Source organism: Ylistrum balloti, unplaced genomic scaffold (genome assembly GCF_031769215.1).
Source record: "Ylistrum balloti isolate Yb309-2 unplaced genomic scaffold, AGI_CSIRO_Ybal_v1 Utg370230, whole genome shotgun sequence".
NCBI classification, from domain to species: domain Eukaryota; kingdom Metazoa; phylum Mollusca; class Bivalvia; order Pectinida; family Pectinidae; genus Ylistrum; species Ylistrum balloti.
Window position 1 is genome coordinate 105941 of NW_026782190.1, and position 22713 is coordinate 128653.

General features: G+C 36.4%; 1 protein-coding gene and 1 long non-coding RNA gene across 3 annotated transcripts in view; one reads left to right on the top strand and one right to left on the bottom strand.

Annotated features, from left to right (window-relative positions):
• The first annotated feature begins 210 nt into the window (after positions 1-210).
• Positions 211-7403, top strand: LOC132552030 (uncharacterized). Its single transcript, XR_009554315.1, has 2 exons — positions 211-4974; positions 5062-7403. It is a non-coding gene; the product is annotated as an uncharacterized LOC132552030 (long non-coding RNA).
• A 178-nt stretch (positions 7404-7581) lies between these two features.
• Positions 7582-22713, bottom strand: part of LOC132551981 (anoctamin-8-like) — a 56431-nt gene continuing 41299 nt past the window's right edge. The window contains exons 7-14 of one of the 2 annotated variants that reach the window (XM_060216126.1): positions 22315-22603; positions 16804-16859; positions 16139-16213; positions 15415-15720; positions 13596-13925; positions 13254-13364; positions 12179-12209; positions 10331-10410 (exon numbers count right to left, since the gene is read on the bottom strand). In XM_060216126.1, the coding sequence (XP_060072109.1) occupies positions 12195-12209; positions 13254-13364; positions 13596-13925; positions 15415-15720; positions 16139-16213; positions 16804-16859; positions 22315-22603 (1182 nt within the window). In that variant the 3' untranslated portion in view covers positions 10331-10410; positions 12179-12194. Of the gene's footprint in view, positions 10411-12178; positions 12210-13253; positions 13365-13595; positions 13926-15414; positions 15721-16138; positions 16214-16803; positions 16860-22314; positions 22604-22713 lie in introns of both variants that reach the window. The other variant, XM_060216125.1, reaches the window with a different exon arrangement.

The following is a 22713-nucleotide window of genomic DNA, read 5'->3' on the forward strand; positions in this document are numbered from 1 at the left end:
TTCATCAATCAGCTTATGGACAGAGTCACTAACTAATTTGAATTTTGGAATATTGACAACTCTGATAAATTGTTATTAGAATGAAATCCTTCCCCCCTCCCACATTATTTATGAGCAGGATATACTTTTGATGTCTAATTTAAGTGTTTTATCTATTTGAAGGGCTGGTCAACTGAGAATCTTGCTCTTGACCCTGACATATTCTGGATTTAGCCCAAATGATTTTGTCTGGTTTTTCAGTTACATTTCATATATTTTCATAACTTTTTTAGATTTTTTTCTTTAATCCAATTTTTAAAGAAACACAAATTTTTCAAAGAATATGTCATTAACTTGTTATAACCAGACTTTAATTCATAATCTGACTCAAAAATGTGGAACCAGTTCGGAAAAGAATATTGTCTTAATTTGGATGACAATTCAAAATGTTTTCTGTTGACAATAAGTTGTATCAAGAGTTATAATACCAATTTGACTATATGGTTTTTGACCCTGAAGTTCCTCTCAGGTTACTTTCTTGTGTTCACCTTTTCAATATTACCATGTATGACACTTTACATATTTCAGACACCAGAAGCCACAGGGTGTTTTAGTAATTTTTGAATTAACCACTTTGACTTTGTTGCAGTATCCATGTATTGTTTTTAATTATATCTATATTATGTTGTTAGGAGAATTAATTCTAAATACTTAACTGTAAAGCAAATATTTGCATTAGAACTTACCTACATTGTAGGTAAAAATGTGTTTCAATACAAGCTCTCCAAATAAAATGAGACTTGTTCAAAATTTGAAACTTTGTAATTCCATTGATACAGTTGAATATTAAATGTAAGCCTCATTGTTTTGAAAAACAGAAAATTCTGTTAATGTATAGATACTGGAAAGTATTATACATATACAAAGCATATGATTTTATGAACTTGTGTTAAAAACCATTCACATTACAGCAAATATGTCCTGCACTGGTTTTTAAGTTTTAAGTTTTATGTACATTGCGAAATAGTCAGGCATAATTTTTTTAAAGTTATTTTGTTATCTCAGACTGAACTTGTGATGAAATATACTTATTTAATAACAATTAGACTGCTATTTTTATAATGTGTTTACCTGTGTACGCCAGTGAGGGTGAGATAGTGCTGTCTTTTGAGACTTTTATGGCGGAACACTCATGAATTCGAGGTTAAAAAGAGACATAGTCATGCAGACCTAAGATTGTTCTTAATTGAAGTTACCAAAGGATTTGTGTATGGTTTGTTACCAAGAGATACAAGGGAGCTAATTCAATATCATTAACCTGCATGAAACATATCATAAATTTGTCTTTAAATTTGTCCACTATTTTGATTTGCCAATATTTATTTAATGCATGTTTAACAAGAATAATAATGAAGTACTGGTCATATCCTTTTTACATGGTTTATATTAATTAATTATGGACATATTAATTTCTATTTGTTTATTATTCTTCCAATATTAGTACTATCTACAAGAATATACTAATAACATGTTGCTTGCATAGTTGGTATATTAGGTTGGAGATTTTTTTTAACCAGGTACCTATGAAATTTAACTGTAACAGGTGTGTTATAAGACTTAGTTTTAGTGTGGGTGATTGTATGTTTTTACCTTTTTCCATTGCATAATTACCTAGAGTATTATGGAATCTTCCTGTAGTTCGTTAAGATGCTTCAGGATACGAACCTTTATGAAGAGTGATAAGATTGATACAGGCCAAGATAATCCTGGATTTTTTCATATTGATTTTTTTGTTTATTGATCTTCTACTTGACTTCTGTTGTTGTTGTTAATTCTTTGTAATTTCATTCCTGTATCTGAACAGGAATATAATTTTTTGATACTTCTAATCATGTGGTCAGGTTTTTTGTTGCTTGCCACGGCATATTAATGTTTTCAATTCTTCATTCTATTGATATTCATTATTTCAGTATCGTAGTTGATCCTTTACCTCGAGTCACGATCAAACTTGTGTACCGTGGTTTATCATTTACCACGAGTCATGATCAAACTTGAGTACCGTGGTTCATCTTTTACCTCGAGTCACGATCAAACTTGTGTACCGTGGTTTATCCTTTACCTTGAGTCATGATCAAACTTGAGTACGATGGTTTATCCTTTACCTTGAGTCATGATCAAACTTGAGTACTGTGGTTTATCCTTTACCTTGAGTCATGATCAAACTTGAGGACGGTGGTTTATCCTTTCCTCGAGTCATGATCAAACTTTAGTACGGTGGTTTATCCATTTATCGAGACTGATCAAACTTGAGTACTGTAGTTTTTCCATTTATCGAGTCAAAATCAAACTTTAGTATTGTGGTTTCTTTATCCTTTCCTCGATTCATAATCAAACTTGAGTATCATTGCTTATCCTTGCCTGGAGAGGGCATTAATGGCCTCTTATTTCATTTCTTGATCTGATTATTTGTTGTCACTACTTGTTCCTTTCTTTTTTGGTTTGTTTTTTTTCCCCAAGTACAGTCGTGATATATTTTTCATACTTTTTATAAAATATTCTGCCCAGTTATGTGGTACTGTCACATTTATTAGTATAAGTGCAGTTACCTGTTACTGTCACATGTATCAGTACAGTTATGTAGTACTGTCACATGTATCAGTGCAGTTATGTAGTACTGTCACATGTATCAGTGCAGTTATGTAGTACTGTCACATGTATCAGCACAGTTTCCTGGTACTGTCACATGTATCGGCGCAGTTTCCTGGTACTATCACATGTATCAGTGCAGTCACCTGGTACTATCACATGTATCGGTGCAGTTACGTGGAACTGTCACATTAGTGCAGTTACCTGTTACTGTCACATGTATCAGTGCAGTTTCCTCGTACTGTCACATGTATCAGTGCAGTTACGTGGAACTGTCACATTAGTGCAGTTACCTGTTACTGTCACATGTATCAGTACAGTTACGTAGTACAGTCACATGTATCAGTGCAGTCACCTGGTACTGTCACATGTATCAGTGCAGTTACCTGTTACTGTCACATGTATCAGTGCAGTCACCTGGTACTGTCACATGTATCAGTGCAGTTACCTGGTACTGTCACATGGATCAGTACAGTTATGTAGTACTGTCACATGTATCAGTACAGTTATGTAGTACTGTCACATGTATCAGTGCAGTCACCTGGTACTGTCACATGTATCAGTACAGTTATGTAGTACTGTCACATGTATCAGTGCAGTTACCTGATACTGTCACATGTATCAGTGCAGTTATGTAGTACTGTCACATGTATCAGTGCAGTTACCTGGTACTGTCACATATATCAGTACAGTTATGTAGTACTGTCACATGTATCAGCACAGTTATGTAGTACTGTCACATGTATCAGTGCAGTTACCTGGTACTGTCACATATATCAGTACAGTTATGTAGTACTGTCACATGTATCAGCACAGTTATGTAGTACTGTCACATGTATCAGTGCAGTTACCTGGTACTGTCACATGTATCAGTACAGTTATGTAGTACTGTCACATGTATCAGTGCAGTTACCTGGTACTGTCACATATATCAGTACAGTTATGTAGTACTGTCACATGTATCAGTACAGTTATGTAGTACTGTCACATGTATCAGTGCAGTTACCTGGTACTGTCACATGTATCAGTACAGTTATGTAGTACTGTCATAATTATTTCAGTCTTGATAGAGCACTTGTTTTGTCAATTCATTGTTTTTTATGAACAGCATTTCCTTTCAGTTACATTTTAGATTATTTAAGTGGATTCTAAATAATCTCTAACTATTGATGAATTATTGAAAGTTATATTAAATATTGATTACTTTGGACTAAGTCATGGGCCTGACTGAATGTTCTGTCTGGGAATCTTGTGGTATCTTACACTGTTTAATGGTGTTTTGTATTGACGTATTTTTAATGGGGCATAAGGTCGTGTACAAGACTAATGGTATGTCAGGAACTGTTGTGTATGTCACTGCATTAATGGATGTTGTTATAATTATTACAAAATGAAATATTGGTAATCCAAATTCCATGTGATCATTATTGAGAATCAATATTTGATTCAATATTTTGTTACATTGATATGTAATTACTAAATTAGAAGATTTGTTCTGATGAAAAGATACTTCTGTGTGCTTGTGAGCAATGGCGACTGATGCAGGGATAAAACATTTAAAAACAAATGAAATGTAATAATGTACAAATATTTATTAAGTTTTGATTTCGATTGTTAGTTCTTGTTCAAGTTTTATTATGACATTATGCAGTCACTTTATAACAGCCTGTCCAGTTATCACATTCCTATGCAGGGCTACAATTTTTGAAAAGTCAGACAAAGAATACAATTGCTGAATAATGAAACTTTGGAGGTTGTATGTACTAAAAAGATAATCTATTTTATCCTACAATAAAATAAAGGAACAAGTTGACTTGATAGGTCAATACAGACACTGGGGACTAAAACAGACACAGAAGGACGAGGTGGACTAATACACACACAGCAGGACGAGGTGGACTAATACAGATACAGTAGGACAAGGTGGACTAATACAGATACAGTAGGACAAGGTGGACTAATACAGACACAGGACAAGGTGGACTAATACAGATACAGTAGGACAAGGTGGACTAATACAGACACAGGACAAGGTGGACTAATACAGATACAGTAGGACAAGATGGAATAATACAGACACAGTAGGACAAGGTGGACTAACACCGACACAGTAGGACAAGGTAGACTTATACAGACACAGTAGGACAAGATGGACTAATACAGACACAGTAGGACAAGGTGGACTAATACAGACACAGTAGGACAAGGTGGACTAATACAGACACAGTAGGACAAGGTGGACTAATACAGATACAGTAGGACAAGGTGGACTAATACAGACACAGTAGGACAAGGTGGACTAATACAGATACTGGACAAGGTGAACTAAAACAGACACAGTAGGACAAGGTGGACTAATACAGATAAAGTAGGACAAGGTGGACTAATACAGACACAGTAGGACAAGGTGGACTTATACAGATACAGTAGGACAAGGTGGACTAATACAGACACAGGACAAGGTGGACTAATACAGACACAGTAGGACAAGGTGGACTAATACCGACACAGTAGGACAAGGTGGACTTATACAGATACAGTAGGACAAGGTGGACTTATACAGATACAGTAGGACAAGATGGAATAATACAGATACAGTAGGACAAGGTGGACTAATACAGACACAGTAGGACAAGATGGAATAATACACACACTGTAGGACAAGGTGGACTTAAACAGACACAGGACAAGGTGGACTAATAATACAGACACAGGACAAGGTGGACTAATACAGACACAGTAGGACAAGGTGGACTAATACAAACACAAGACAAGGTGGACTAATAATACAGACACAGGACAAGGTGGACTAAAACAGACACAGTAGGACAAGGTGGACTAATACAGATACAGTAGGACAAGGTGGACTAATACAGACACAGTAGGACAAGGTGGACTAAAACAGACACAGTAGGACAAGGTGGACTTAAACACAGGACAAGGTGGACTAATACAGACACAGGACAAGGTGGACTAATACAGATACAGTAGAACAAGGTGGACTAATACAGACACAGTAGGACAAGGTGGACTAATACAGACACAAGACAAGGTGGACTTTCACAAACACTAAAAGGTCTAGATTGAGTGGCCAGAACAGGCAGTGTAGGCATCAAACGAATTATCAACGAAAAACATGATAGTGCTGAACAGTAATTTTACATACAAAAGCAATTACTTTGGATAGATCTTTAACAAACTGATAGCTTTGTGTGAGGTGGATCAACAACAACCAATCAATCGTACTACATCCTATCATCAGGATGGTCTCCGTGTGTAGAGTTTCTTTTTTGACAGCTGCTGTCAATTAAAATTCAAATTTAATCACAACTACATGGACACGATTTAATGTTGGTTTACCAGGGCAGTTGAAAAAGGGTTGAAGGAATGCTCCTGATTTCTTATAACAGACTGAAGTTATCAAGTAATTTTTTGTGGGCTACACAGTGCTAGTACAACATTTGGTAGATTCCAACAATAGGGTGAACATGTATTAACTGGTATTTCACCCTTGATAATTAGAGTAAATGTAATGTTCAAGCTGGTACACACAACTTTTGCTTTTTTAGAGCAGCGTTATGAACATGTTTTGATTGTAATGTTCAATATCAACAGAAAACTACAGCTCTGCCTGCCATTGTATCTCAGCACAAGACTAGCTTAGTCAAAAAGTGGTTAGCCAAATATGTTGGTCATTGTACTGGTGAAAAGTAGTGAGTCATTTTACAGTGTGGTCTAAGGATGATCATTGTGCTGATTGAGTGTTGGCCTGTGGTCTGACTAAGTTGGGTATGTGGTAGGCCAGTCTGGCAAAGTATGGAGAGTGTTTTCTGGTCAGCCAGTGTTCTTGCAGTATTTTCTACAGCCGGCAACGTTGCTTTTGGAGTGAGGTTTATGGTTGGCTAGTTTGCAAACTAGAGTGTGGTCTGTGGTTGGCCAGTGTGCTGTCAGAATGTGGTCTGTAGTTGGCCAGTGTGCTGGCTGAATGTGGTCTGTAGTTGGCCAGTGTGCTGGCTGAGTGTGGTCTGTAGTTGGCCAGTGTGCTGGCTGAGTGTGGTCTGTAGTTGGCCAGTGTGCTGGGTGAGTGTGGTCTGCGGTTGGCCAGTGTGCTGGCCGAGTGTGGTCTGTGGTTGGCCATTGTCCTGGCTGAGTGTGGTCTGTGGTTGGCCAGTGTGCTGGCCGAGTGTGGTCTGTGGTTGGCCATTGTCCTGGCTGAGTGTGGTCTGTGGTTGGCCATTGTCCTGGCTGAGTGTGGTCTGTGGTTGGCCAGTGTGCTGGCCGAGTGTGGTCTGTGGTTGGCCATTGTCCTGGCTGAGTGTGGTCTGTGGTTGGCCATTGTCCTGGCTGAGTGTGGTCTGTGGTTGGCCATTGTCCTGGCTGAGTGTGGTCTGTGGTTGGCCAGTGTGCTGGCTGAATGTGATCTGTGATTGCCTGGTATGCTGATTGAGAGTGTAGCTGGAGGTTCACCAGTTTAGGGAGGAGTTATCACTTTTTTCCGAGTGTGCTGTGATTAGTCTGGCAGTACTTTTGCTGATTATGAACGGTTACTGGTCAGAGTTTTGTCTGTGTAGAGCTGGGAGCTAGATCAAGCCTTGGGTATTATAGTGGTTTTGCCTCAGGTTTTTTTTGTGAGTATTCTTTGATGTGTAATACCAGTGACACATATCTCAAGTATTATTTTACCTACAAAGATCTGAACTTTGTACTCGAATATTGATGTGATCTATAACTTCTATATATTGTCAAACGAACAACTATTAAAGCCATGACTATGAGAATTGTTTTGTTCCTGGTGTTATTTCAACAACTGTGTGTGGTGACACTGATTCTTTTAAGAAGTGTTGTAGGAACTTGATGTTACTTATCTTTCATGAAACATCAGTTATTTAATACACATGTATATAGTTATATGACAAAACATATAGATAACAGAAGAATAAACCTTGATTTGTTAAGATTTATTTGGAAACAAATATGACATAAAACATGAAAAGTAACCAGACACCTTAATAACGTTTGGAAAATTAACAAATATTATATTGGTGCAAAATTTATACATAGAATCAATATGACTTGGACTACCCAAGGGATCCACTGTACAGAACAGAGATATTACAGTGACAGAAATGTTCATAGAATGTTCAAGACAATGAAGCTGGGCAATAGAAAAAGTCAGTCTTAATCTCTAAGACAATGAAGCCAGCCATTAGAAATCTCGATGATTGTGCACTAGTGCAAGTTTAGGTTCTGTACGATTTAAAAGCTTTACAATTAGTAACTAAATTTCAATACATTTAATGTCAAAAAGAATAAGATTTTATGAATTGCATCAAAATGCAACAATTTTGCAATCTTCTTCTTTTGAAAAAATAATGATAAATAAGTTTTGTTTATTTTCTGGCCATTGAGGCATCTATCTTCCTCTACCCAGGTGAGAATCGCCATCTGTCATTTCTTAACTTGAAAAATGCATTCCTTTGTTTTTATTCTGAACTACCTGGTACCAGGAAGTAGAAATCTGCTGTAACATAATAAGTTATCTATCTTAAAACACTTCCAGCAAGTTTGAAGAATCACTACTGAAGCTGTAATATTAGTCTGGTCATATCAATAAGGAATTCTCAATTATTATTCAATTAAAATATGGACAAACAAAATGCTGTTTTATGTAACTGATGCATGTATAATGGAAGATATGTATCATAAATGAAAAGGGCTTTAAACAATGACTCTAATACTCAAAAATCTCAACAAAACACTAAAATTAAAGTAATAACAAATAAACAGAAGATATGAACAATACTGGACCATATATATTACACTTAGTTTGTATAAGATGATTCAGAGGAGTATTAAAGAGCAATGTCTGATTTTATTGCACACACTTTGGAGTAAAAATACAATTAGCACCAACAGAATGGGGAAACAATGATATCGTAATCTGAATCAGCTCTCTCCACTCGCCAACAACTGACCAACATAAAAATATCTATTGTCAATTTGCATACCAAAGGCCAATAGACAAGTACAGGTATCAATTTTCATCTCGCATACACAACCTAAAATACACATGTCAAATTGTAAACAGGAACCTATAGTTAAACAAAAGTGTCACTGCAGACATAGGGGTAACCTACTTATAAAATCTTACTGGGAAAATAAAATAGCACAATACCAAACACAAATATGACTAGCCAATTACCAAACATCACCTACCCTGTGATAGTAAATAATGAGATACAAATCTCACATACTAGTTCTGATAATTAAAATATGTCTGTAACAAAATTGTACCAAAACTTAAAATAGTGAATAAGTATTACATACTTATTCATACATACAACACCATTTAAAACAGCCTAGTAATAACTAAACATACAGTATTAAAACAAGAGATAATATGTAAAAATGATGATGGAACTCTCCAAAATGTTAACACCATCCACAGCTGTATCACAGCATGTATATGGAATAGCAATAAACGAAATGTGGCATATAAACGTCCCTCATCATCGAAACTAAAATTGAGAGACAAGTTAGGAAAAGTCAAACTTGAAATTCAGGATTCTGTGCATTTGAAATGATCAATCAGTTTCAGATTAAGCAGCATGATTCAGCAATTTGTGTTTACAAAGCTGACTTAAATGTTAACAAAATATTCTCACCCTTAAGCAAAAGCTAGTACAATCATACTAAACCCTCAACTAGATTGCTGATAGTGTAAAATATTGACAAACTGGGACATAAAACATTTGGAAGATTACCACCAGGGGTCAACACAGTGCAAAGCTACTACTTGGAGTCAACAATTCGGGAAGGTTACCACCAGAAATGGAGATATAAAATGAGAACTGCCAAAGCCTTTTCCATTGACATCCTGAATAACTAGTATGATCTTGATTCCCTGGGAAAAATATCTTTCAGTGAATACATAGTGCATTAAAAATATTGCACATAGTGTGGTAGCACCATCAAACCCATTAACACTACACCATACAATTATCTAATGTAGATACATACTCTGCCCATAGCTGTATCAAACAGTGATAAGCACAAAGGTTTTATGAATTAGAATATCAACGTATGTACATCAAATGAAAATGATCAACAACTCCTTCCTGTTCACCCAGAATTCCCTGCATCAGAAATCCGAACAGGAATTTTCGAATCAATACACATTTTTGGGGACATTGGTCGCTGAGGAGATGATGTTCGTTTTGGTTTAAAGTCCCCATCAGGGCTATTGGCCCTGTGTGACGGACTTGTTGACAAGCTTCTGTATGGTTGGGGTGGTATATAGGAAGGAAGTAAGTCCCGGGCTGGGGACTGTCTACTACTCTCCCCTGGAGAAGCTTGTAATATCTCTGGCGTGTTGGATGATGCGCTCCGTTTTGGTGCGATGATCACTTTGGACACATATGTGGATGTTGGTTTACCCAGTGGTGTCTTTATAGTACAGATATTTTGACCTGTCTTTAGGGAAGCTGTGCCAAGCTTTAGGTCTGGTATGTTTGTCAAAGCAGAACCGATGATATTTGGGGAGTGTCCTGCTTGTGAGGCTTCAGTGGTTGGTCCCTCTGGGAATGAGGAGAGATGCACTTCCCCCAGATTCTTCTTGAAAGGAGGTGATGCATTTACAGTCACTGTTTGGTAATAATTCCGGTTGAATCCCTCAGGCTGACCAATCTGTCTGGTATGTCCATTGCTTTCTGACCGTGATTTCTGTCGACAAACCTTGTCAGTGGGACTCTGTGACACAGAATTTGAAAGTTGGGACTCGAGTTTCTGTGGAATATAAGATGTATATTTTAGTGTTTTCATTGATTAACTCTTGGGACAGTTATCACAATAGTAGTTAAAAGTAATTTTGTCTCTGAATGTCAACGTCAACAGCTGTTGGCAGGGATTGCTAAAGCTAACCTTGTGTCAGCATGTAACATATGGATATTCCACCTGAGAGTATAAAATCTGGGTCAGAATCACGGCTTTGTCAAGATTCTGAACCCAAATGATATATACAGGGGTAGAATATCTATCATCCCATATGGATGCACTATGTGACCTTTACTATTTTAATGTCGTATGACAATGTCACATTATGATGTCACAATCAAAAACCTGTCAAAATATTTCTTTCCTGATGAAGACATTATCTTGTTGATGGCAAATGACTTCATCTCATGAATGAGAGAAAGTATCAGTTTGAAGAGATTACCATGTTTTGGTGTTTTTTTTGTAAGGTACACCATACAAATATCATACCCATTATTTCTGATCTTTCCATACATAGTTGCTTTAGTTTTAGTACGTATTTGCCCTTGAAGATATTGTACTATGTTCAGCCACGGACTTATATACACATGTGTATATAAGTCCGTGGTTCAGCTTTGCATTTATGTAACTGCATTGTGTTTACCAGCCATTTCAGGGATGGGAAAAAATAATCAGCCATACTTTGGTACTTAGGAATGTGGGAGACTGGGTAACCTACCCTTGGGTGTAGAACCTTGGTTAAGAACCTTGGCAAAACCTCAGTTCTGACCCATATTCTACACCCTCAGAAGATATATAAACCTACAAAAAATGTACCCACACATGGTTGACTAAATTAATCTCATTTGTCAGGACAGTAAGATCTGCTGCCTGTACGTATGTGTTCAACATCAACTGACATCTGTTGAGAGCTGGCATATCATTACAAAATAAAATCTGGAGGTAAACATGAGATGTCAGTACCAGACTTAATTCAACAGGTTACTGACTCTTCTTCTCCTTTTTAAATAGGTCAAAATACTTAACGACTGTGAGTGTTCTTTCTCAATTGTTTTGAGGGAGGTAAATTCTTTGCTAGTTTGGATCAGAGAGATAATGAATAAGACATAAATTTGTACCAAATGCTACTTAAAGGTACCAGCCAGACTTGGCTTGGTATCAGATAGACTTGAAAATGGCAGTACTGCATGGGTAGCCTGCAATATTTCTCTGATGTCTAAGTCCTGGTTCCAGAAATCACTTTGTAAAAGACCATGTACCATCATTTTTGAGAGCAGACATAAAGTATAGTCTGCCAGGACCTGACACACACTAAGAAGACTCTGTTTACACCTCTTAGAGGTAAGGGAATTCACCAAGTGGACTGTGACAAATACCAAAGTCTGATTTGCTGGTGAAACATCTACATGCATCACACTCTGAACACAATCCTTTTGAAGGAGACAACAAACACTGATAGTAAGATTTGAAATCTCACACATTGCTGGTGCCACCTATCAATTAACACATCATCTGATGCTAATTATGGTGAAGCGTTTTAACATCCATCATCATATCACCAAGCAAATCCCACACTGATGTACTTGTTTTTCCTGTTGTAATACTTGGGTGGCTCTTAACTCAAATTAACATGGATCAATACTGGAAGTGACATCATGCAGATGAAATAATTTTCAAAATGGTAGCAATTCCACTTCAATCAGGCAGTTAGTACACTACAATTTCTATGTCTCCTTTTGGTTAATATTTCAGTAGTTAACATTGAGCATGCTTCTCTTGCCTTTATATCCACTCTGTCAGGACTCAAACTTCTGAAATATTACAATGACGAGATATACAACAACAACTAAGGACCTTTACTGTTTGTGTTATACCAACAGTCCCCAGTTATAACAATGTTTTAGAGTTCACACAGCATAAAGTTTGAAACCTACCCCTTTTAATCTTTACTCTACGTCCTTAAAAAAGATTTTGCTAATAACCTTGCAACACACAATGAATGTGATCTTTGAACTTGCTTAAATTTTCTCCATATAACCTTGAAAGTAGGTCAAGGTCATTTTATGGCCAGACACTTAATAAAAAGCAATCCAAAGTACCTAAAATTTAAACTTTGGTCCTTAAATAAATTAAGAAAGGATTTATAAAACCCTTCACTTACCTGTGATCCAGTAAATGTTCATCTTAAAACAATATATGTAGTGTATTGGGTTACAAATTCTCTGTGTTTAAATAACCTTGCATTATCTTACTGGACCTAAAGGTTTTAAAGAAGGGAACTTTCTTTGAAATTTTCAATATGCTTTGTTAATGTGAGCTTGAAAGGTTTTACTGCTTCTGGCCAAATATCTTGACCCTAATGCCATTTCCTAAAAAGTGCTTTACAGAAAAAATGATCTCTTTGGTTGACATCATATTCCACTACATAAAAAGAAGATTACAAACACTTTGTGCTATGTGAGGAGAGAAATTAATCGAGCAAATGTTGTATCCATCGTGGAATAAACCCTGAGGACAATACAAAAAGTTTGACTCAGAGGATGATGTGGGCTTACTGAAGGACAGTAAAATAGCATCACAGCATTATCACTGAAATGCAATGGGCTTATTGTCAGGCAACAGATATATCATACAAGGGCTGAATCTGTCATCGGTGTGGGTGCATGGACTTATAACGAACCAGACATAAGCTTAGTACTGGATAAATATGATTTAGTAACACCAATAAAACTAAATATACTGATATGTAGAAAAACATGTTGGAGAGTTAATGTTTAGATGTAGACATTTTGTGTTAATATAAATTGAACTGAAAAATCAACAAAAACAAAAATTCATGCTGTTATCTTTGTTACCTTTAATGCTTGTCGTCGTAAAAATTCAAGTTTGGCTTTTTTCGTTGCTATGGCTTCTGGTATATCAGGAATGGCATATGCTATGAGGAACTTGAGGGCAAGAATGATATGCTGAAAGTAAAAGGTTACAGAGTGACAAGAAAAGAATAATTTTCAGCTGAAAAGTGAAGTTTACTTGGTGAACAGAGAGCAAGAATGAGAGGCACAAAAGTAAAGGTTACTCAGAAAGAGAACACCAACCAAAAGAAATGTGCCCGTTAACTAGTCACTAGAATTACTGATATTATCAAACCTGTTCACTGTAAGACATCATTAAAGCACTAAAGAAGTCAATGTTCTTACCTCTAATGTCACAATGATGATGATTATCGACACTACACTGGAGCTGGGCACCATTCTAGTCACCTGACCTGATATACCAATGAGAGCACAGTTTACAATGACTGCGATGAAACCCATGAGTTCCAGAGCATCTTGCCATGTTCCTATGTTCTCTACTTGCTGTCCAAATGGCCTCTGATGGTTCATACACAACTTGAAGGCATCACTTCTGATCTCCATGATGTTATTCATGAGAGCACAGAGAGCAGCAAGAGGGAATGCCGACGAAAACAGCGTTACATAGCCAAACTGTATAAACATCTCAAGGAAATCTTCAAATGTATCCTCATACTGCAATCAACAGGCAAAAACATTCAAAACATAGCATAATAACAAGTAGACTGTATGGGGTGTCACTACAAAGCTTTGTCATTTACATCAACATAAATGCCATATGAATAAAAAAAGAGCTAATTATCATATGGATTTTGATGTTATATCAACTGAAATAATTGATGTCTCAGTGACAAAAACAATGGCATTTATATAGTAATGAATATCAATGGGCATCAATAAACATGAACATGCATGTTTAGCTTTTTATTAGAGGTCCAAATGAAAGTATTGCCAATATTTATGATGTCAAAATAGCAAAATATATATATATGTCTAATATTCCCTGATTTTTAAGACTTCAGAACATCACTCAAGTATCCCATGCCGCTCTACCAAGAAGTTTCAAACTCCAGAAATCCCACTGTTGTATACAAACACCCCAGTGTCCCACTCCAGTATTCCTAGACCCCAGTATCCCACTCGACTACCCTCGCACCCTAGTATCAAACTCCATTAACACTTTACTCCAGTGTCCCACTCCAGTATTCCTACACCTCAGTATCCCACTCCACTACCCTCACACCCTAGTATCAAACTCCATTAACACTTTACTCCAGTCTTGTTGCACAGAAGTAATGCACTCGCCTTTCACATAGCCGTCAAGCCCCAGTATCCTACTCCATTATCCTAACACACAAATGTCCCATTCCAGTATCACACTCCAGTATCCTCAGATACAAATATCCCACTCCACTACCCTCACACCCTAGTATCAAACTCCATTAACACTTTACTCCAGTCTTGTTGCACAGAAGTAATGCACTCGCCTTTCACATAGCCGTCAAGCCCCAGTATCCTACTCCATTATCCTAACACACAAATGTCCCATTCCAGTATCACACTCCAGTATCCTCAGATACAAATATCCCACTCCACTACCCTCACACCCTAGTATCAAACTCCATTAACACTTTACTCCAGTCTTGTTGCACAGAAGTAATGCACTCGCCTTTCACATAGCCGTCAAGCCCCAGTATCCTACTCCATTATCCTAACACACAAATGTCCCATTCCAGTATCACACTCCAGTATCCTCAGATACAAATATCCCACTCCACTACCCTCACACCCTAGTATCAAACTCCATTAACACTTTACTCCAGTCTTGTTGCACAGAAGTAATGCATTCGCCTTTCACATAGCCATCAAGCCCCAGTATCCTACTCCATTATCCTAACACACAAATGTCCCATTCCAGTATCCCACTCCAGTATCCTCAGATACAAATATCCCACTTCAGAACCCTTACATCCCAGTATCCGTCTATCATATCCTCAAACACCAGCATCCAACTCACATCACCTCAGATCTCAGTATCCATAGACCCTTCTATTCCACTCCAGTATCCTCAGACCCCAGCATTCTTAAGAAAAAACCTCCCACTTCAGTACTCCTAATTCTTCTCTATCATTCTAGCATCTCTAGACATTCTTGAATATGTAACCTTGTTCATGGTACTTTCCACCTCTGCTTGCGTCAATGATGGTTTCCGGTGTTGTCCTGTTACTTCACTTTTTCCAGAATTGTTTAATTCCTTTTTATCCTCAGTTGTTCTCCTTTCTCTGAGTTCTCCCTCACTGCCTCCTACTGACTCGATATGGTGTGTGATGTCTGTTGGGGCTGAAGCTGTTGTATCATAGATCATTTCATACCCGACCTTGTAAAGTTTGACTTTCCACAAGAGATAAGGCAACAATGCTTCTTTGATGTTTCCAATCACCTGACGGGTTATCAAGATGGCTGCAAGTTGCTGAAAATTTAAAGTATAACATTTAAAATCTACACACAGAACATTTCCTATTTGTATGAATCCTGTATGACAGACTCAGATTACAGGGTTGTCAGAGTTATGCCCCTTTAGTAAAAATATTTAGCATGGCAATTCCTCAAAGAAGTGTTCCCTTCATCAGTGTTACCCCTGCAAGTTTACTCATATTTCTAAAGTAATTAATCTTCCTCTTGGGTGAAAAGTCATTTTGACTGTAAAAATTACTGCATTGGTAAACAAAAGTGTTGAATCCTAGATACTTCGAAGCATTATAAAACCTCAGAAACTTGCCTGTCATGTTTTTCATCAATTTTCAAGTAGAATATTCAAAGGAAAATTTCTTTTCACACACCAGGATCATAACAAAGACTAGTGTACAGGAAAACAATGAGACACTCACATCTCTTAGGCGGTCCATGTCCTGTAGGTAGAATGCTATATAAAACAGCGACAGGAAGGAGTTCACAAACTGAAACTGGAAAATCACAGTCCACTAATAAGAATTTTGTGAATGAAATTGACAATCGATCAAAGATGAGTTGAGGGTGGTAAAAAATTTACTCTTGTAAAGTGCAAAGTTATTCTTAGATATCTGATTTTAACAAAAGTCAAAGAAGTTCTTTACAAGACAAGGTAAATAATTCTGTCTCAGTCTAACATGGTCCACATTTTTACAAACTTTACATAATACATTAGTGAATGTGCTCTCTCAAATTGGTACATCAAATTCAAGAAGGTGGCCATATCAGGTAAACTGAAGATAGCAGTTGTGTAGTTTCAGCTAAAACAATCTGACAACCATACAAAAACCTACCCTATGATCATTATCTTGGAAGTCAACATGGGTCTGAATTTTAGTTTGACATGACTATGCACAGTGCTCATAACCTACTCCTCAGTGAGATCATGTGGTCATACCTTCCACTGAAGTCACTACAAACATTGTTTACAAACACATGGATGATGGCCATAGAACTATTTCACATTATTATGATATCTGTATATCATGTTCGTACATGTGTATGCATATGTCAGTGTGTGTAAGTCAATGATTATTACACTCACCAACACTAATTTTATTATCAGGTGATTTTCATAGGTTTCAGCCATCCGGTAATTTTCTGAAAATAAAAAATAAAACACATATTAAATCTTAAGTTGTCTGTCCTCTTTTACAGGTTTGTAACCCCTTCATATCAAAATCATAAGCATGCCAATCACTAAAGTTAACCTGGAACTTTACACACTGTTGGAAATAAACTAGTTGATGAAATGATGTACCAACAAAGATGCTACAAAGAAGGTCATCCCCTCACAATATCTAACTAATTAGACCAACAAAGATACTACAAAGTAGGTCATCCCCTCACAATATCTATCTAATTAGACCAATAAAGATACTACAAAGTAGGTCATCCCCTCACAATATCTAATTAGACCAACAAAGATACTACAAAGTAGGTCATCCTCTCACAATATCTAATTAGACCAACAAAGATACTACAAAGTAGACCATCCCCTCACAATATCTAATTAGACCAACAAAGATACTACAAAGTAGGTCATCCTCTCACAATATCTATCTAATCAGACCAACAAAGATACTACAAAGTAGGTCATCCCCTCACAATATCTAATTAGACCAACAAAGATACTACAAAGTAGACCATCCCCTCACAATATCTATCTAATTAGACCAATAAAGATACTACAAAGTAGACCATCCCCTCACAATATCTAATTAGACCAACAAAGATACTACAAAGTAGGTCATCCCCTCACAATATCTAACTAATTAGACCAATAAAGATACTACAAAGTAGGTCATCCCCTCACAATATCTAACTAATTAGACCAACAAAGATACTACAAAGTATACTACCATCACAATATCTCACAATATCTAATTAGACCAATAAAGATACTACAAAGTAGGTCATCCCCTCACAATATCTAATTAGACCAACAAAGATACTACAAAGTAGGTCATCCCCTCACAATATCTATCTAATTAGACCAACAAAGATACTACAAAGTAGGTCATCCCCTCACAATATCTATCTAATTAGACCAACAAAGATACTACAAAGTAGTCATCCCCTCACAATATCTAACTAATTAGACCAATAAAGATAATACAATGTAGGTCATCCCCTCACAATATCTAATTAGACCAACAAAGATACTACAAAGTAGGTCATCCCCTCACAATATCTAACTAATTAGACCAATAAAGATACTACAAAGTAGGTCATCCCCTCACAATATCTATCTAATTAGACCAATAAAGATACTACAAAGTAGGTCATCCCCTCACAATATCTAATTAGACCAACAAAGATACTACAAAGTAGGTCATCCCCTCACAATATCTAATTAACCAAAGATACTACAAAGTAGGTCATCCCCTCACAATATCTATCTAATTAGACCAATAAAAAGATACTACAAAGTAGGTCATCCCCTCACAATATCTAACTAATTAGACCAATAAAGATACTATAAAGTAGGTCATCCCCTCACAATATCTATCTAATTAGACCAATAAAGATATTACAAAGTAGGTCATCCCCTCACAATATCTAATTAGACCAATAAAGATATTACAAAGTAGACCATCCCCTCACAATATCTATCTAATTAGACCAATAAAGATACTACAAAGTAGGTCATCCCCTCACAATATATCTAATTAGACCCAAAGATACTACAAAGTAGGTCATCCCCTCACAATATCTAATTAGACCAACAAAGATACTACAAAGTAGGTCATCCCCTCACAATATCTATCTAATTAGACCAACAAAGATACTACAAAGTAGGTCATCCCCTCACAATATCTATCTAATTAGACCAATAAAGATACTACAAAGTAGGTCATCCCCTCACAATATCTAATTAGACCAACAAAGATACTACAAAGTAGGTCATCCCCTCACAATATCTATCTAATTAGACCAATAAAGATACTACAAAGTAGGTCATCCCCTCACAATATCTAATTAGACCAACAAAGATATTATCCCCTCACAATATCTAACAATTAAAGATACTACAAAGTAGGTCATCCCCTCACATATATCTAATTAGACCAATAAAGATACTAATTAGACCAATATCTAACTAAAGACCAATAAAGATACTACAAAGTAGGTCATCCCCTCACAATATCTAACTAATTAGACCAATAAAGATACTACAAAGTAGGTCATCCCCTCACAATATCTAACTAATTAGACCAATAAAGATACTACAAAGTAGGTCATCCCCTCACAATATCTAGATACTACAAAGTTCATCCCCTCACCAATAAAGATACTACAAAGTAGGTCATCCCCTCACAATATCTATCTAATTAGACCAATAAAGATACTACAAAGTAGGTCATCCCCTCACAATATCTCTAATTAGACCAACAAAGATACTACAAAGTATGTCAAAGTAGGTCATCCCCTCACAATATCTATCTAATTAGACCAATAAAGATACTACAAAGTAGGTCATCCCCTCACAATATCTATCTAATTAGACCAATAAAGATACTACAAAGTAGGTCATCCCCTCACAATATCTAATTAGACCAACAAAGATACTACAAAGTAGGTCATCCCCTCACAATATCTAATTAGACCAACAAAGATACTACAAAATAGGTCATCCCCTCACAATATCTAATTAGACCAATAAAGATACTACAAAGTAGGTCATCCCCTCACAATATCTATCTAATTAGACCAACAAAGATACCATAAAGTAGGTCATCCCCTCACAATATCTATCTAATTAGACCAATAAAGATACTACAAAGTAGGTCATCCCCTCACAAGATCTAATTAGACCAACAAAGATACCATAAAGTAGGTCATCCCCTCACAATATCTATCTAATTAGACCAATAAAGATACTACAAAGTAGGTCATCCCCTCACAATAGATCTAATTAGACCAACAAAGATACTACAAAGTAGGTCATCCCCTCACAATATCTAACTAATTAGACCAATAAAGATACTACAAAGTAGGTCATCCCCTCACAATATCTATCTAATTAGACCAATAAAGATACTACAAAGTAGGTCATCCCCTCACAAGATCTAATTAGACCAACAAAGATACTACAAAGTAGGTCATCCCCTCACAATATCTAACTAATTAGACCAATAAAGATACTACAAAGTAGGTCATCCCCTCACAATATCTAACTAATTAGACCAATAAAGATACTACAAAGTAGGTCATCCCCTCACAATATCTAACTAATTAGACCAATAAAGATACTACAAAGTAGGTCATCCCCTCACAATATCTATCTAATTAGACCAATAAAGATACTACAAAGTAGGTCATCCCCTCACAATATCTATCTAATTAGACCAATAAAGATACTACAAAGTAGGTCATCCCCTCACAATATCTAACTAATTAGACCAATAAAGATACTACAAAGTAGGTCATCCCCTCACAATATCTACCTAATTAGACTAATAAAGATACTACAAAGACATAATTAGACCAATAAAGATACTACAAAGTAGGTCATCCCCTCACAATATCTATCTAATTAGACCAATAAAGATACTACAAAGTAGGTCATCCCCTCACAATATCTATCTAATTAGACCAATAAAGATACTACAAAGAAGGTCATCCCCTCACAATATCTAACTAATTAGACCAACAAAGATACTACAAAGTAGGTCATCCCCTCACAATATCTATCTAATTAGACCAACAAAGATACTACAAAGTAGGTCATCCCCTCACAATATCTAATTAGACCAACAAAGATACTACAAAGTAGGTCATCCCCTCACAATATCTAATTAGACCAACAAAGATACTACAAAGTAGGTCATCCCCTCACAATATCTAATTAGACCAACAGATACTACAAAGTAGGCCATCCTCTCACAATATCTATCTAATTAGACCAACAAAGATACTACAAAGTAGGTCATCCCCTCACAAGATCTAATTAGACCAACAAAGATACTACAAAGTAGGTTCACCTCTCACAATATCTAACTAATTAGACCAATAAAGATACTACAAAGTAGGTCATCCCCTCACAATATCTATCTAATTAGACCAATAAAGATACTACAAAGTAGGTCATCCCCTCACAATATCTATCTTATTAGACCAATAAAGATACTACAAAGTAGATCATCCCCTCACAATATCTAATTAGACCAACAAAGATACTACAAAGTAGGTCATCCCCTCACAATATCTAATTAGACCAACAAAGATACTACAAAGTAGGTCATCCTCTCACAATATCTATCTAATTAGACCAACAAAGATACTACAAAGTAGGTCATCCCCTCACAATATCTAATTAGACCAACAAAGATACTACAAAGTAGGTCATCCCCTCACAATATCTAACTAATTAGACCAATAAAGATACTACAAAGTAGGTCATCCCCTCACAATATCTAATTAGACCAACAAAGATACTACAAAGTAGGTTCACCTCTCACAATATCTAACTAATTAGACCAATAAAGATACTACAAAGAAGGTCATCCCCTCACAATATCTAACTAATTAGACCAATAAAGATACTACAAAGTAGGTCATACCCTCACAATATCTAACTAATTAGACCAATAAAGATACTACAAAGTAGGTCATCCCCTCACAATATCTAACTAATTAGACCAATAAAGATACTACAAAGTAGGTCATCCCCTCACAATATCTAACTAATTAGACCAATAAAGATACTACAAAGTAGGTCATCCCCTCACAATATCTAACTAATTAGACCAATAAAGATACTACAAAGTAGGTCATCCCCTCACAATATCTAACTAATTAGACCAACAAAGATACTACAAAGTAGGTCATCCCCTCACAATATCTAATTAGACCAACAAAGATACTACAAAGTAGACCATCCCCTCACAATATCTAACTAATTAGACCAACAAAGATACTACAAAGTAGGTCATCCCCTCACAATATCTATCTAATTAGACCAACAAAGATACTACAAAGTAGACCATCCCCTCACAATATCTAATTAGACCAACAAAGATACTACAAAGTAGGTCATCCCCTCACAATATCTAATTAGACCAACAAAGATACTACAACACATATGTCAACTGCAATCATACTCTAAATCATACTGTTGTTTAATTTATGAAGATGACTGGAGTTTTTATGACTAAAATGACCTTGACCTCTGACCTATGGGACTAGAAATCCACAAGGATTTTCTCTTACGAAGGGGTACAAATATACAAAGTTTGATAAAATCCCTTCAATCACACAACTTCCACATAAAAAGGAAGTGACCTTCACCTCAAACACTTGACCCTAAAGACCTACAAAGATCATCATCTCATTACCTGTAGCAAGTATGACCGAGTTTATTTTCTTCAATGGTATGATTTTATCAGAGTCACATTGATATTGTCTACTCGAATGGGAAAACAATCAGACACACACAGATGCACAAAATGATGGCATAAACATGATTTTCCTGCCACCATTCATTTCCGTGGGAAAAAAAGAAATCAGGAATCCTAATGGTGTCTTATCTGCAGTCCTACATAATGTATACCTATGTGGTTGAGCCAGTAAGCAATTTTCTTGTAGACCTCATCCAGGATACCAATGGAAACAGCCAGCAGGATCTTTGGCAGGAATGTACAGAAGCCAGGGATATCAGCCTTGGCTACCAGGCTGTTAATCCACTCCTGTAGCTGGAAGATTAGCAGCATAACAACAAAAACCACACATAAACACAGAAAGATAATTGGCCAGCTAATGAAGTAGCGGAACAAGTTACGCTTCCATGGTGCATAGTATGGTTCCTGTCTCCCAGTCACAGGACTCTCTCGTAAACTTCCCTGAAAAAGGTTAAAGACTCTATCACAATAACATACATAATGATCTACATACAAAGTTACTTTTTAATTTCTATCTACACAATCAGAAGTATCTTTGTGCCATCAACATC